At 41.8% G+C, this 14,902-nt stretch overlaps 1 protein-coding gene and 1 non-coding gene across 8 annotated transcripts in view; both read right to left on the reverse strand.

Moving 5' to 3' along the window:
- Positions 1-14,902, reverse strand: part of CDK5RAP2 (CDK5 regulatory subunit associated protein 2) — a 139,300-nt gene that overhangs the window by 80,256 nt on the left and 44,142 nt on the right. For all 7 annotated transcript variants that reach the window (XM_029062453.2, XM_039911746.1, XM_029062452.2 and 4 more), the window contains 6 exons: positions 13,564-13,687; positions 12,360-12,514; positions 7,088-7,250; positions 5,232-5,285; positions 4,645-4,764; positions 2,098-2,190 (listed from right to left, as the gene is read on the reverse strand). In XM_029062453.2, the coding sequence (XP_028918286.1) occupies positions 2,098-2,190; positions 4,645-4,764; positions 5,232-5,285; positions 7,088-7,250; positions 12,360-12,514; positions 13,564-13,687 (709 nt within the window). The remainder of the gene's footprint in view (positions 1-2,097; positions 2,191-4,644; positions 4,765-5,231; positions 5,286-7,087; positions 7,251-12,359; positions 12,515-13,563; positions 13,688-14,902) is intronic.
- Positions 788-925, reverse strand: LOC114811759. The gene has a single exon (XR_003759455.1). It is a non-coding gene; the product is annotated as a small nucleolar RNA SNORA7 (small nucleolar RNA).

Genomic DNA, 14,902 nt, shown 5'->3' on the forward strand with positions numbered 1-14,902 from the left:
AGATAGAGACAGTCCCTGCCGTTTGACGGGCTTACAGTCTAATCGGGGGAGACGGACAGACAAGAACAATGGCACTAAACAGCGTCAAGGGGAAGAACATCTCGTAAAAACAATGGCAACTAAATAGAATCAAGGCGATGTACAATTCACTGTCACAACCAAGGAGAAATGCGGTAGGCAGAACAGTGCTCTGCACATAGTAAGCGCTTAACAAATACCAACATTAAAAGGCAGCTTTAAGGACCGCACAACTATCACTGATAACCTGCAAGTGCACAGGGTGGATAGGCCATCCACCTCACACTTAGGCCTCTACACACACACGTTCACCACACAACACACCAAAATTGACAGGACTATCGGTTTTCAGCAGGACCTTTCACTGTCATACAGAAGTGAGGAATTTACCATCTCTAAATTCAAACTTTTCTAGGGCATGGTAGCCATTTTCTTAGAATTTAAGAACAGTCAAAGGACCACATCCTTAGCACTGTCTCAAGGGCATCCTTATAATCATAGTAAAATACTTCCCTCCCTTCTTGAAGTCTCCATTTTTTTTGTTTGTTTGTTTTATGTTGTCAAGTCATTTCCGACCCAAAGTAACTCCATGGACACATCTCACCCAGAATGCCCCTCCTCCATCTGCAATCATTCTGGAAGTGTATCCAAAGAGTTTCCTGATAAAAATACGGAAGTTGTTTACCGTTGTCTCCTTCTGCGCAGTAAACTTGAGTCTCTGCCCTCGATTCTCTACCATGCCGCTGCTGCCCAGCATAGAAGAGTTTTGACTTGTAGCAGGTTGTCTTCCATTTGCTAGCCACTGCCCAAGCTAGGAATGGAATGGATATGCCTCTATTTGAGTCTCCCTCCCATAGCTGAGTCTGGTAGAGTCCCGGAAACTCTCCAGGTGCAATCCTGAAAGGGTAGAAGTTCCCATAGGCTATCCCAATGGAGATAGAGAGAGAGAGAGACAGAGAGAGAGGGAGGACGGGAGAGAGTGTGTGTGTACGTGTGGGTATGTGTACGTGTGTGTTGGGGAGGTGGTGGCAGGGGAGCAAGAACCTGGTTCTTATCCTGGCTCCGCCACTTCTCTGCTGCGTGACCATGGAGAACTCACTTAACTCACTTACCGTCTCTGTAAAATGGTGATTACGACTGAGTCCCATGTGGCATACAGACCAGGAAGGCTGGTCACCAGGGTTGGCCCACCTATTTTAGGCTGAGCACCCCAAAGAAGGGAGGCTGGGAGGTGAAGAGAGGGCACTTAGGCAAGAGGGAAAGGATGGGAGAGGAAGGGGGAAGGTAGAGGAGGAGCTGCAGCTATTAGGGATAAAGGTAAGAAGAACAAGTCTCTACCCCTTTCCTCCCATGCCCCCACCATCATCCTCCATTCCTTCTCTCTGCCTCACCCCCATCCCATCAGTGACCAAGCAAGGTTGCCCTGCCCAGAACAGCCCTCCAGGTCCACGGTCCAGGCTTCGGCTTGGTTCTGCCAGCAGCAGCTGTGCAGGAAAAGGGAGGGAGCTTTCCAGGGACTTTCCAGGAGCTGCAAGAATAGCAGTAGCTCCAGGAAAGGGAGGTAGGAGTAGGGGGGTAGGGAGCAAAATCTTGCCTTCCAGGCCTAAGGCTGAAGCAGATGGCAACAGTCCCCACCCAAACCACCCAATGCAACATCCACTTTTTTTCTCTCCTCCATATGATCCCCCAGCAAGAAAAAAAACTGCAACACTAATGAAAAACTTCCATTAAAGCTAATTTGCCACATTGCCCCTATACTTCAATCAGTCACATTTACTAAGTGCATACTGTATGCAGAGCAGTGTACTAAGAGCTTGGGAGACAATAACAATATAACAGAGTTGGTACTTGTTAATGTTTCCAACCACGAAAAAAAATGAATCATTCTGATTATGAACCTAGCAATGTCTTAAATAGATTTAATGTCTACTTGAAATATATCTTTACCCTGTCTGGGTGGGAGAGATTACTTGGCAAATTGTTCTGGTAAACAAATATACATTCATTACTAATTATTCATAACAGGTACTCACTGAACAGGAGACAGTTTTTGCTGGGGTTTTTTTTTCCCCAATTTACCTTGAATTTCAGGAGCTGTGCTCTGTGGGCAGCTTCTCTTTGTTTAGCTAAGGAAGAAATCAGGTCTTCGATTTCAGATGAAAGTTCTTCAGTCTTTTGGAAAAATAAAAAGGCACTGTGAGAACATAATTACTTTCTTGCCCCCAAAATCTTCTCATACTGAATAATCCCTTGGGATTGTATTTAGTGGGAGTATAAGTAATCCGGTTTGGCACATTTTCATAAAAGTACCACAAATCTGAAAATTACTCAGGTGCTGGGACTACGCTTTCTCTCAGAGTCCATCATTTCTTTTTCTACACCAAACATCAAGGGTCTCAGAGGTAGGGAAAACCAGAAGACACCCTTAAAACCAGAAGACACATGCAATAACGATGAAAAAGATAGCTAATTTCCAAGGACAAGGACAAAAATCAAACATCATTATCTCAAATTCAAAGGATAAGCAATCAATTAATCACATTTACTGAATGCTTACTGTGTGCAGAGCACTGTAGTAAGCGCTTGGGAGAATACAATATATCAGCTGGAAGACCCATTCCCTGCCCACAACGAGCTCTCAGTCTAGAGAGGAAGACATTGATATAAATAAATTATGGGTATGGACCTAAGTGCTGTGGGGCTGAGGGAAGGGGGAATATAGGGAGCAAATCAGAATGACGCAGACAGGAGTGGTATAAGAGGAAATGAGGGCTTAGGCAAGGAAGGCCTCTTGGAGGAGATGTGCCTTCAATAATGTTTTGAAGGTGGAGAGAGTAATTGTCTGTTGGAAATGAAGAGGGAGGGTGTTCCAGGCCAGAGGGAGGACATGGGTGAGCGGTTGGAAACGAGACAGATGAGCTCCATGTACAGTGAGTAGGTTGGCATTAGAGGAGTGAAGTGTCTGGGTTGTGTTGTAATAGCAGAGCAGGGAGGTAAGGTAGGAGGGGGTAAAGAGATTGAGTGCTTTAAAATCAATGGGAAGGAGTTTCTGTTTGGTGCAGAGGTGAATTGGCAACCACTGGAGGTTCCTGAGAAGTGGGGAGACATGGACAGACTGTTTTTTTACAAAAATGATCTTGTCAGCAGATTAAAGTATGGACTGAAGTGGGGAGAGGCAGAAGGCAGGGAGGGCAACAAGGAGGCCAAGGTGGATTATAATAAGCACTTGAATTATTGTAGTAGTAGTTTGGATGGAGAGGAAAGGGCGCATTTGAGCAATTTTGTGAAGGTTGAACCGACAGGACTTAGTGATAGATTGAATATGTAGGTTGAATGAGAGAGAAGAGTCAAGGTTATGGGCTCGTGAGACAGGAAGGATGGTGGCACTGTCTACAGTGATGGGAAAATCATAGGGAGGACAGGGCTGGGTAGGAAGCTAAGGAGTTCTGTTTGGGACATATTAAGTTTGAGGTGTCATATAGGAGGAGAACTATGAGACAACAGTGTCAGTGAAGCCAAAGTTGGATAATGTTTCCAGGAGATCCTATGGTCATGGAATGACTGATGTGGGATCTTCTGCCATGAAAGGCAGACAAGTCTTGGTCCAGTCATAAAGACCAAGTACCTGGGTGAAGGAATTGATTCTGGTGCTCTCGGGTTTGCACCAAACCACTAGCCTTCCATCATCTGGACCAATCATGCTCCCATTGCAGCAATGGGTGACCAAGGATGCCAGGTGGATGCAAGAATTCAATGTTCAAAATACATCCGCGGCCCAAGTTGCTACCTGCAGCCCAATGTCGCTGCTCTGACAGAGAGGCCTAAACCACCTGGGGGTTTAATGAGGTTGACAGCTTCAACCTCCATGCCCTAACTCGACTTCATCTACATCAACAGGGAATCTATTCTCTTATCTAATGAGGCCTGTCACCGTTCACTTTTCCACATACTCGGCTCCTCTAATGCTAACTTTTTCACAGTACCTCGATCTCATCTCTCTCGCTGCCAAGCCCCCGCTCATGTCCTCCCTCTGGTGTGGAACATCTTTCCTCCTCAAATCCAACAGACAATGACTCTCCCCTTACTGAAGGCACATCTCCTCCAAGAGACCTTCCCAGTCTCAGCCCCCCTTTCCTCTTCTCCCATTCCCTTCTGCTGTACCATGACTTGCTCCCTCTATTCATCACCCCCGTCCCAGTCCCACAGGATTTATGTAAAAATATGCTATTTATTCATTTACAATGTCTGTCTCCCCCTCTAGACTGTAAGCTCGTTGGGAATAGGGAATGTGTCTGTTTACTGTTATACTGTACTCTCTCAAGTGCTTAGAACAGTGCTTTGTGCACAGTAAGTAATCAATACATACGACTGAATTAATGAATCCACCGACAATGCTGATGGAAGGACTCACTATCAGGCCTCTACCTCAAAAATTTCAACCATGTCAGTCAGTCCATCAGTCAATAGTATTTACTGGGGACTTACTGTGGGCAGAGCACTGTACTAAGTGTTTGGATGTGATTCGCTCTGCGTACTGCTCCGGAAAATTAGAGCTAGGGTGAAGCCGTATGAATTCACATTCATCAGCCTAGATAAATTCAAAGTAAAGAAGTATCACAAACATACCTCTTTTTCTTTTGCTTTTAGTGCTATGGTTAGACCTTGAATCGTTTTATCCCTTTTCAACCCATTTTTCTTTTCGAGAGCAATTTCACATTCTTTCTCTTGCAGATCCTCTTGAAGCGACTAAATTAGATTATAAGAAAGATTCACTAAGTTGACAAGTTCTACCCAAAATGCACTGTAAATATATATCTTTAAGAACACACTCAAATGCAGTTTTCCTATCTTATTCGTGTCAAGCTATGATTAATGTTTCCAAGGAAAGCGGAACGTAAGGAGGCAGCTCCAAGTTACCGCATTACTGCTGGCGGTGAAAGGAACATGGGGAAGGAAAAGAACAGCTGAAAAGGCAACTATCCCCAGGAGAAGACCTCAAATACCTCTTTGAATTTGAATACATTCACATGAGAGCACTCTCTGGTGAATACCAAGGTTATTTGAGGAAAATGTGAACTATTAACTTTATCCCTTAATGTCTGCAAAGAATTTAACTGGATCAAGTTTGAACAACGGTATTTTTACTCAGAGAATAAAAGTACAGAGAATGGTGCTATAAATCTCATATTAATTAAATTATGATTTAAACATACCTGCATTCTCTTTTCAAAGCAATTTCTCTCATTTCTAAATTCCATTTTAACAGCCTAAGAGAACACAATAATTGTTAATTCCAAAAGAAAATGCACTGAAAACATTTCCCCCATAAGCACTCACATTAAGCATTATCAATTAGGATGAGAGCTTCATTTACTTAATTTACAACTCTTCATTTGGATCTCATTAAAACAAAAGTCCCTCCAAATCAAGTTTGGGATGCTAAAAATAATACAGGAAAGCAGTGAGTTGTCACCAGGAACAAAGCTTGACAGGAAATGATCGATGAGTATTAGTTACACAACCCTAAAGGCAGTAGATGAAAGGGAACTGGAATCGGGATGAGGAGAGATGGAGAATGGAAAGAGAGAAGATGGAGAGGAGAAAGGACAGTCCAGAAAAGGAACTTCAAAATAGCTAACCTAGGGTGATATTCAGTTCATTTACAGTCCTACAGCAAATCTAGACTTAACTCATCATTGGCAGGGAATGTGTCTACCAATGCTGTTACAATGTAATAGTGTACTCTCCCAAATGCTTAGTATAGTGCTCTGCAACATACAATAGGCACTCAATAAGTAAAAATGGGGATTAAAAAATGTGAGCCCCATGTGGGACAATCTGATTACCCTGTATTTACCCCAGCGCTTAGAACCGTGCTCTGCACATAGTAAGCGCTTAACAAATACCATTATTATTATTATATGATTGATCTGAATAAGCAATTTACCATTTTGGTCGGGTTAAAGGTATTATTCCAGCCACAGAACTCCACACAGGGAGAGAGTAACCTTAAAATGTCTCTGTTCCACATTTCAAACTGCATCAAAAAGACTTAAATAGGTGATAGCCAATGGACTCCTCCAAAACTCCAAAATCAATCAATCAATGGAATTTAGAAAAGCAATATGGCCTAGTGGACAGAGCATGGATTTGGGACTCAAAAGGACCCAGGTTCTAATCCCAGTTCTGCCACTGTCTGTGGTGTAAACTGGGAAAATTCACCTAACTTCTCTGTGTCTCAGTTACTTCATCTGTAAAATGGAGATTGAGACCATGAGCCCCATGTGGATCAGGGACTGTGTCCAACCAGATTAGCTTGCATCTGCCGCAGAGCTTAGTACAGTGTCAGGCACATAGTAAAGCACTTAACAAATACCATAAATAAATATACATATATACATATATTTACTGAGCATTTACTATGAGCAGAGAACTGAAGTAAATGCTTGAGAGAGCACATCCAACAGAATTAACACATTCCCTGACCAAAACGAGCTTACAAAATGACTGTTTTTATTAAACACTTTTCTAGTGCTTTTTTGGGATGCTTGAAAATAATTGAAACTTGATCCTACTAATAATAGGGATGAGATGGATAATGGACCAAATATACATTCTATGAGCAAATGATGCAACCTAAGGTAAAATTACTAATTTAAAAAGCTCTTTTTAATACACTGACTTCCAAAAGCATCCCATAGCTTCCCATGGGTTTTAATTCACTTATTTACTGTGTGACCTTGGGCAAGTCACTTCACTTCTCTATACCTCAGTTACCTCATCTCTATTCATTCAATACTCATTCAGTAGTAGTTATTGAGCGCTTACTATGTGCAGAGCACTGTACTAAGCACTTGGAATGTACAAATCGGCAAGAGATACACAATGGGGAATTATGATTGTGAGCCCTCTGTGGGACAGGGATTGTGTCCAACCTGATTTGCATATAACTACCCCAGAGCTTAACAAATACTATAATTATTATTATTACTATTATTACAGCACAGTGGCAAAACCCATCCAAGAACCCATTCCCAGATTCAGTTCTCTTGGCAACCCATCACCTCACCTCTAGCTCACAATCCTTCTCTTGCTTCAGAGCAGCAGTAAGTTCTCGGACTTTTTCAGATGACAAACTCCCATCAGGAGATTCCATTTGAGACTTTTCCTCTTGGAGATGCTGAATTAAAGCTTCTTTATTCTTCAAAGATAGTGTCAGCTCTTCTATCAGTCTAAAAAGCACAGGATTGAAAAAATTAATCTGAAAATATTCACTGAGCCTTCTGTGGCAACAAAAGCAAAAAATGCTGCTGTATCTCTTCAAAAAATGAAATGCCAATAAATCCACATAAATGGAATCTAGTGATGATGACGATGGTATTTATGAACCATTCATTCATTCATTCAATAGTATTTACTGAGCGCTTACTATGTGCAGAGCACTGTACTAAGCGCTTGGGATGAACAAGTCGGCAACAGAGACAGTCCCTGCCGTTTGACGGGCTTACAGTCTAATCGGGGGAGACGGACAGACAAGAATAATGGCACTAAACAGCGTCAAGGGGAAGAACATCTCGTAAAAACAATGGCAACTAAATAGAATCAAGGCGATGTACAATTCATTAACAAAATAAATAGGGTAACGAAAATATATACAGAACCACTTATTATGGGTCAAACACAGTGCTAAGCGCTAGGGTAGATACAAGCTAATCAGGATGGGCATAGTCCCTGTCCCCTATGGGGCTCTTAGTCTTTGTCTCCATTTTACAGATGAAGTAACAGACACAGAGAAGTTAAGTGACTTGCCCAAGGCCACACAGCAGCAGACAAGTGGCGGAGCAGGGATTAGAACCCAGGTCCTTCTGACTTCTAGGACCATGCTCTAGCCAGTAGGCTACGCTGCTTCCATGTGGTTTTCATTCTGAAGTATTCAGGATGACACAAACTATTCCCAGCAACCACAGAAAGATGGAAGCACAAAATCCTCCTTAAGACATGTTGACATAACATCAAACTGGAAGGACAGCTTGGGGCTTAATTCTTCAGCATTTGGTCCCAATCTTGAACTCTGTCGGGTGCAAAATGACAGTGATGGCATTTAAGCTGGCAGCTAACTCTACCATCAGGGTCCCCAATAAAACAAACCTTAACGCTTTCGTTTTCTCCCTTGGGATGCCCGAGACCATTTAACTCTCTGGAGCCAAGATCTTGTTCAGTACTGTTTGATCAACTTTAGAGGCCACCTGCAAATTTACTGCACTTTATAGATGATAGCAGAACACAAGCTGATCCTACCCAATTGTAGCAGGCTAAAGTTCATCCTTAAATGGCTCCAGATGGCACATTAGGGCCTTTAAGCCCATGGTAATAGTTTGATTGAAAAGCCTAACCATTTTTTCTGAACTGCAATAAAATCAACCTGCTAAGCAATTCAATAGATGCCCGATACACAAGGTTCACTGCCGATAAGCAAGTGAGTCATTCTGAACCCCATCAAATGGAAGGAAATTAGCAATTATTCAAAGGACGATCAACCGGTCAATTAATGGTATTTACTGAGGGCTTACGGCGTGCAGAGCACTGGTACCACTAACCCACAACTTTGGATCACCTCCACGGTACGCTTCCTTCAATCCTGTGCTCGAGCTGTGGAGCTCTGTTGGTGGAATTCCAGGTATCTGTCTGACCTTGTCCACTTTAAATTCATTCTTACCTGCTTCAATTTGGCCCTCTCCCCTGCCCAATAATACTTCTTCCTAATTCACTCCCATATCCATTGCTCCCACCAGCTGTTTCAGACATCAACACCCTCCTTAAATCTCTTGCCCCTCCGTCCCCACTATCTCTTTACCCTAATGACCTGGCCACACAATTCATCAAAAGAATTGAAACCAAAAGGCATGATCCCCCTAAATTCTCCCCTGCTCCTCTCCAATCCCTCCTCCTCCTCCACCCTCTTTTGACTCTCCTTATACTTCTTGCAGTATCTCGAGAAAAGATCTCTTGCCTCCTCTCAAAATCTACCCCCTCCACCTGTGCTTCTGACCCCATCCCTTCACACTTTATTAAAATTCGCCCCCTCCCTTTTTCCCTCTTTGACAGCTATCTTCAACCATTCACTTCATTCAGTCGTATTTATTGAGCAGAATACTGTAGAAAGTGCTGGGGAGAGTACCATAAACAGACACTTTCCCTGCCCACAACAAACTTACAGTCTAGAGGGGGAGACACACATTAATATGAATAAATAAATTACACTTTCTAAAGACATCCACCCCACTGCTTTTCAAATATGCTTACATACCCCATACCCTAAAGAATTCAACTCCCTTGAACCCACTGCTCCCTCCTGTTATTGTCCCATTTCCCTCCTTCCATTTTTCTCCAAATTTCTTGAGAGTTATTTACCCCCCACCCCCCACCCCATGGTCTCCACTTCCTCTACTTCAATTCTCTCCTTGGTACTGTCCATTTGGTTTCCACCCCTTCACTCCATAGAAACAGCCCTAAGGTAACCATTGACTTTCTTCTCAGTGAATCTGACAGCCTCTTCTCTCTCCTAATCATCCTAGACATCTCAGCTGCCTTCGACATTGTAGAACACCTCCTCCTTTAAACATCATCCAAGTTCAGTTTCGCTGACACTGTCCTCTCTTAGTTCTACTCTTACTCCTCTGACCACTCCTTCTCAGTCTCTTTTGTAGGCTCCTCCATTGCTTCCTACCCCTTGTTAGTGGGGGTTCCGCAAGACTCAGTATTGGGTCTCTTTCTATTCTCCATCGACACCCACTCCTTTGGAGAACTCATTAGCTCCTATGGCTCCAACTACCATCTCTATGTGGATTATTCCAAAACCTACATTTCCAGCTCCAACCTCTCTCCTTCTCTGCAGTCTCACATTTCCTCCTGCTGAGACCTCCAACGTAACATGTCCGAAACAGAACTCCTTATCTACCCAACCAAACCCTGCACTCCCCCTGACTTTCCTATTGCTATAGACAATACCACTATCCTCCCTAACACACAAGCCCATAAACTTGGTGTTGTCCTCAACTCATCTCTCATTCAACTCGTAATATTCAATCTGTCACCAAATCCTGTCAGTTCTACCTTCACAACATTGCTATAATCCACCCTTTACTTTCCATCCAAATGGCAATCATGCTGATTCAAGTATTTATCCTATTCCTCCTTGATAATTGCACCTTCCTCCTTGCTGACCTTCCTGCCTCCTGTCTCTCCCCTCTTCAGTCTATACTTCACTCTGCTGGATCATTTTTCTCAAAAAAGTTCAGTCCATGTCTCCCCACTCCTCAAGAACCTCCAAGGATTACCCACCTACCTCCGCAGCAAACAGAAATTCCTTACCATTGTCTTTAAAGCACTCAATCAGCTTGCCTCGCCCTACCAACCAATCAGTTATATTTACTGAGGCCTTACTGTGTGCTAAGCATTGTACTAACCACTTGGGAAAGTACAAATACAAAGTACAACTACGTCGGTAGGCATGTTCCCTGCCCACAAATCTACAGTCCTACCTCACCTCAATGATCTCTTATTACAGCCAGCCTCCACACTTCACTCCTCTATCACCACTTACTCATTGGGCCCTGATCTCATCTATCTGGACACCGGCGCCTTTCCCACATCCTACCCATAGCCTGAAACTCCCACTACATATACACCAGACCACCACTCTCCACACCTTCAAAACCTTATTAAGGTTACACCTCATCCAAGAGGCATTCTCCAATTAAATCCTCCCTTTCCTCTGCTCCCTTTCCCTTCTGTGTCATCTATGAACTTGGATCTGGGTCCTTTGGGCATTTGATATTTGCCCCACCCTCAAACCCAAAGCACAAATATGTACATATTTGTAAATTATATAATGTAAGTCATTTATTTATATTAATGTGTCCTTCTAGACTGCAAATTCATTGCACTGCACTGTCCCAAGTGCTTAGTACAGTGCTCTGCACATAGCAAGTGCTCAGTAAATACCAGTGATGATGATGCAATACAACAGAGATGGCAGACATGCTTCCTGCCCATAAGGAGCTCACAGTCTAGAGGATAATCCAGTTGGTGGTTAACCTAAGTGCTTGCTACTTCTCTCCCTACTGATGCCCAGATCTGAGGCATTCCTTGGGTAGTTATCTACTCCCCCAGATGGTGGGAAAGGAAAAAGAAAGAAGGGGAAGAAATAAGAAATCAGTCCATTTTAGAAGCTCTAGCAAAAGGTTTAGTGAGAGGAGGTTGAGACCAATGTTCAAAATGAAAATTCTGGATTATATCTGATTTCTTTTATCCAGGCTATTACTATATTCCATTTCCTTGGATAACAGAGTTGGATTAGGTTCTGGTTTAAGTACTGTGTCAAGAAAAAACAGATTATCCTTGGAAAAGAAATTTCTCCGAGATAAAGGTGTTCTTTAGCACACTGAAACTGCATTCAGAAAGCAAGAGGAGAATAAAAATGCTGCCTTTAAGGGCAGTCACAGGAACAGATGGCCTTCTTCAACTTTAAGCCATCCATAGTTATTCGTCTTGCTTCTCAGGCCCCTCCACTTATTAACTCGAATATGAGAAGATTTTCAAAGAATGGTGGTAAGGCAGGCCTGATCACCACACAAGGAGCCTAGTGAAAATGAATGCATGTGTTGTCTAACTTCTGGAGCCCTCCTGGGAGGTTTGTATGGGTCTGTGGAGAAACTGTCTCTCTAGGAAAGGCAAATGCTTAGAGATTTTAATCTGATGATACAGAGGGCATCAAAGAAGGGTGGGAGAGAAGACAGTGAAAAATGGGAGAAGAGCTACGAGAAATGTGTGCGCGTGTAGGGAGGGCGCTGATTTGGATTTCAAAGGTCAAGAGAATTGTCATAAGCAAAAGATTTTTGAAAACTACTTTTAAAGTCTGGGCGTTAACCAGAGAAGCAGTGGAGTTTAGTTGTTTTTTTTTTTCATTTTTAAATTGCATTACACTAACAGACTGCATGATGAGAAGCAATGTGCTTCACTGGCCCTCGAACAAGAAACTAGCTTCTGAGTTTTAATTCCAGCGTTTGCTACCAATTGACCCTGGATTCCTGGGTAAGGAATTTAACCTCTCTGAACATTTGTGAAGCCAAGGTAATATTGTCATCCTCTTCACAAGCACAGAATGAAAAAAGAAAAAAAAATGACTACAGGGCAGTTTCCTCCTAAAATACTCTATGGAAAACAAAAAGAATGCCAAGTTCTTCAAGTTTCTGTTTAATAGGGATTGCTACTGATTTACTGTAATAAATTTTTAAAATGAAATTATGAGAATCATTTTTTGAACGATATAAAGGTCAGACCTGTCTTTTTCTTCCAGGGCTGGGACTACATCCAGATCTCTCTGATGAGGATTTTTCGCAAATGAAAGCTTCTCTTCTAAATTCATTCTCAGAACCTTCTCTTTCTCTGCAATCTCAAATGCCTTTTCCACTTCAGCTTGGGCAGCTTTAACGTCCTAGAGTAAAATTAAATGCATATGATGCAATTTTTCAATACAATTGGGAACATTTTGAAAGGAAATTGGATTAAAATATAAATATTTATGACTTCCTCTAGCACATTTCCCCTCTCAGAATTGTCCTGTACATGGTAAGAATTGGTAATAAATACATTTCCCAGCCATATTTTCCTATAACTCTTGTATCTAGAAGTGTAATAAACATTTTCGAACAAAAAGACTCAATTAACTCTCCAAAAGACCTTTCTTTTGCCTAGGAAAAAAATACCCATCGATATTTACAGCTTCAATGAGCACATGAAAGGTGTTGCCCATAACCCACAAAACCATCAAAAATCCACAAATTCATTTCTTTCCCTCCTCACCTCTAAATGCATTAGGTAATGACAATGGAATTTTAAGCAATGCTATATTTTTGCAGTGATTTAGATAATGATAAATTGTACACAGTCCCAGAGGCCTTAGGGAAACTAGTAGAAAAATTGCCCAAATTGCCCTGAAGAAAAAAATTAAAGATTGGGTCTTTAATAGGAAAAAAAAATCATGTGTTAATCAAAATAACTTGAAAGTGACTTTAACACTGCCTGCCTCTAACAGAAGTCTGCAAGGAATGCCGTTCATAACCAAGAGAGACACATGGAGATCAGTAAAAGTGCTGGGGTTCTTAACTACAGTGCATCACTCGCTTTTTTCCCCAAAAGGAACTTCATATCATAAACCCTGAATCATGGATGCCTGACCAAATTGTACTAAGAAGTTTACTTCTGGCTATGAATGAAATTAATTTGAATCCTCAAAATTCCCAAATTGATTATACATGCTTCGATGATGTTATTTGGAATTTTTTTTTCCTCACCACTTACTGAGGAAAAAAATTGCCCTTGGCTGCATAGACCAAGTCAAATGAGGGCCAGGAACGAGTTATTAACCCAGAGGAGACCCAACCTGAAACAAAGGAAAATACAGAAATCTATAGACAATACTGCAAACAGCACAACAGCGGGCATTAGTGAAGCTTGATTACTCTGTGAGGTTTTTACACTTGCCTCTTCTAAAAGACGTATTCTTCCTGTCAGGAGGTCTTCTACCTGCTGTAACTTTTTCCGAGCCTCTTCTTTCACACACTGAATTTCTGAGCCGCCACTTTCAGTCAAGCTCTCCACTGCTTTACTGCAAAGGGACAGTAAAGGCATCGAACATTAAGAGGCAATACTATAATTATGATCATAACACTTATGAACTACAGAATATCTAATGAGTCACAAAATGCCTTTCACAAATATCAAGGGGCTTCAGAACAGCACAGAGTTAATAAAAAATAGCAAAAATGAGGATAATTGGGCCAAAAGCAAAGAAAATTAATCTGGAGAGATTAAGGGAGTGTTTAACACTACATTTTGTGCCAACTGATACCTAGAAAATATTAGTACAGCACAATGCACAATAATCCATCTGAGTACTATCTAGAATGGAAAGAACGAAGACTTCTGATTACAAGTAAATACTGAGTTTCAATTAGTAGGTTTTACAGCTATGAGTCACACTATACATAAAACGTCAAATTTTTTTGTTTCTATACCAGTAGGAATAAGCTCTCGGTTCTATGAATTAGGTCTAAAATCTATGCCCCTGTGACATGAAGCTACCTATCCTGTTGTTTCTCTAATGAGAAAATGATGATCTTGAATATGAATAAGTGAGAAGCACGTTCCCTTGACATTTCTTATCTGATCAAAAAAAGTGGTCTCAAGTCTTTGGCAAAGTTACACTCCCTGGAAAGAAAATTAACCAAAGGAAGCACTCCAACCAAAACCTAATAAATAAGACTTAATATCAGAATCCTCCTCTCTGCCAGACCTACGAACTCTTAGAGGGTAAGCTTATTTAGAGCAGGGACTGCATCTTTTACTTCTTTTGTAAACCCCATATGGAACCTGATGATCTTATATCTACTCCAGACCCTGGTACAGTTCTTGGCACATAGTAAGTGCTTAACAAATACCAGACTTAAAATTATTATCATTATTTTGTACATTCCCCAAGGACCTGACACAATGCTCTTGCACACTCTGACACTCAATAAATACTATTTATACTAATACTGCCTTCCATGTCCTCATTGCTGAAAGCATTCAGAACACTGCTCAATAAATACCAATGATTAACTGAATTTTCTTGGCCTCTTCTGTAAAGACTGCCCTTCACTTGCTCTTTCCATCCTGAACATTTTTCATCAACTCTTTCCAAGCTAATTTAAGGCTTCTTTAAGGCCCAAACTTCTGGGAGTCAGAAGGTCATGGGTTCTACTCCCAGCTCTGCCACTTGTCCACTGTGTGACCTGGGGCAAGTCACTTCACTTCTCTGGCTTCAGTTACCTCATTTGGA

The sequence above is a fragment of the Ornithorhynchus anatinus genome, chromosome 4, assembly GCF_004115215.2.
Source record: "Ornithorhynchus anatinus isolate Pmale09 chromosome 4, mOrnAna1.pri.v4, whole genome shotgun sequence".
In the NCBI taxonomy this organism is placed as follows: domain Eukaryota; kingdom Metazoa; phylum Chordata; class Mammalia; order Monotremata; family Ornithorhynchidae; genus Ornithorhynchus; species Ornithorhynchus anatinus.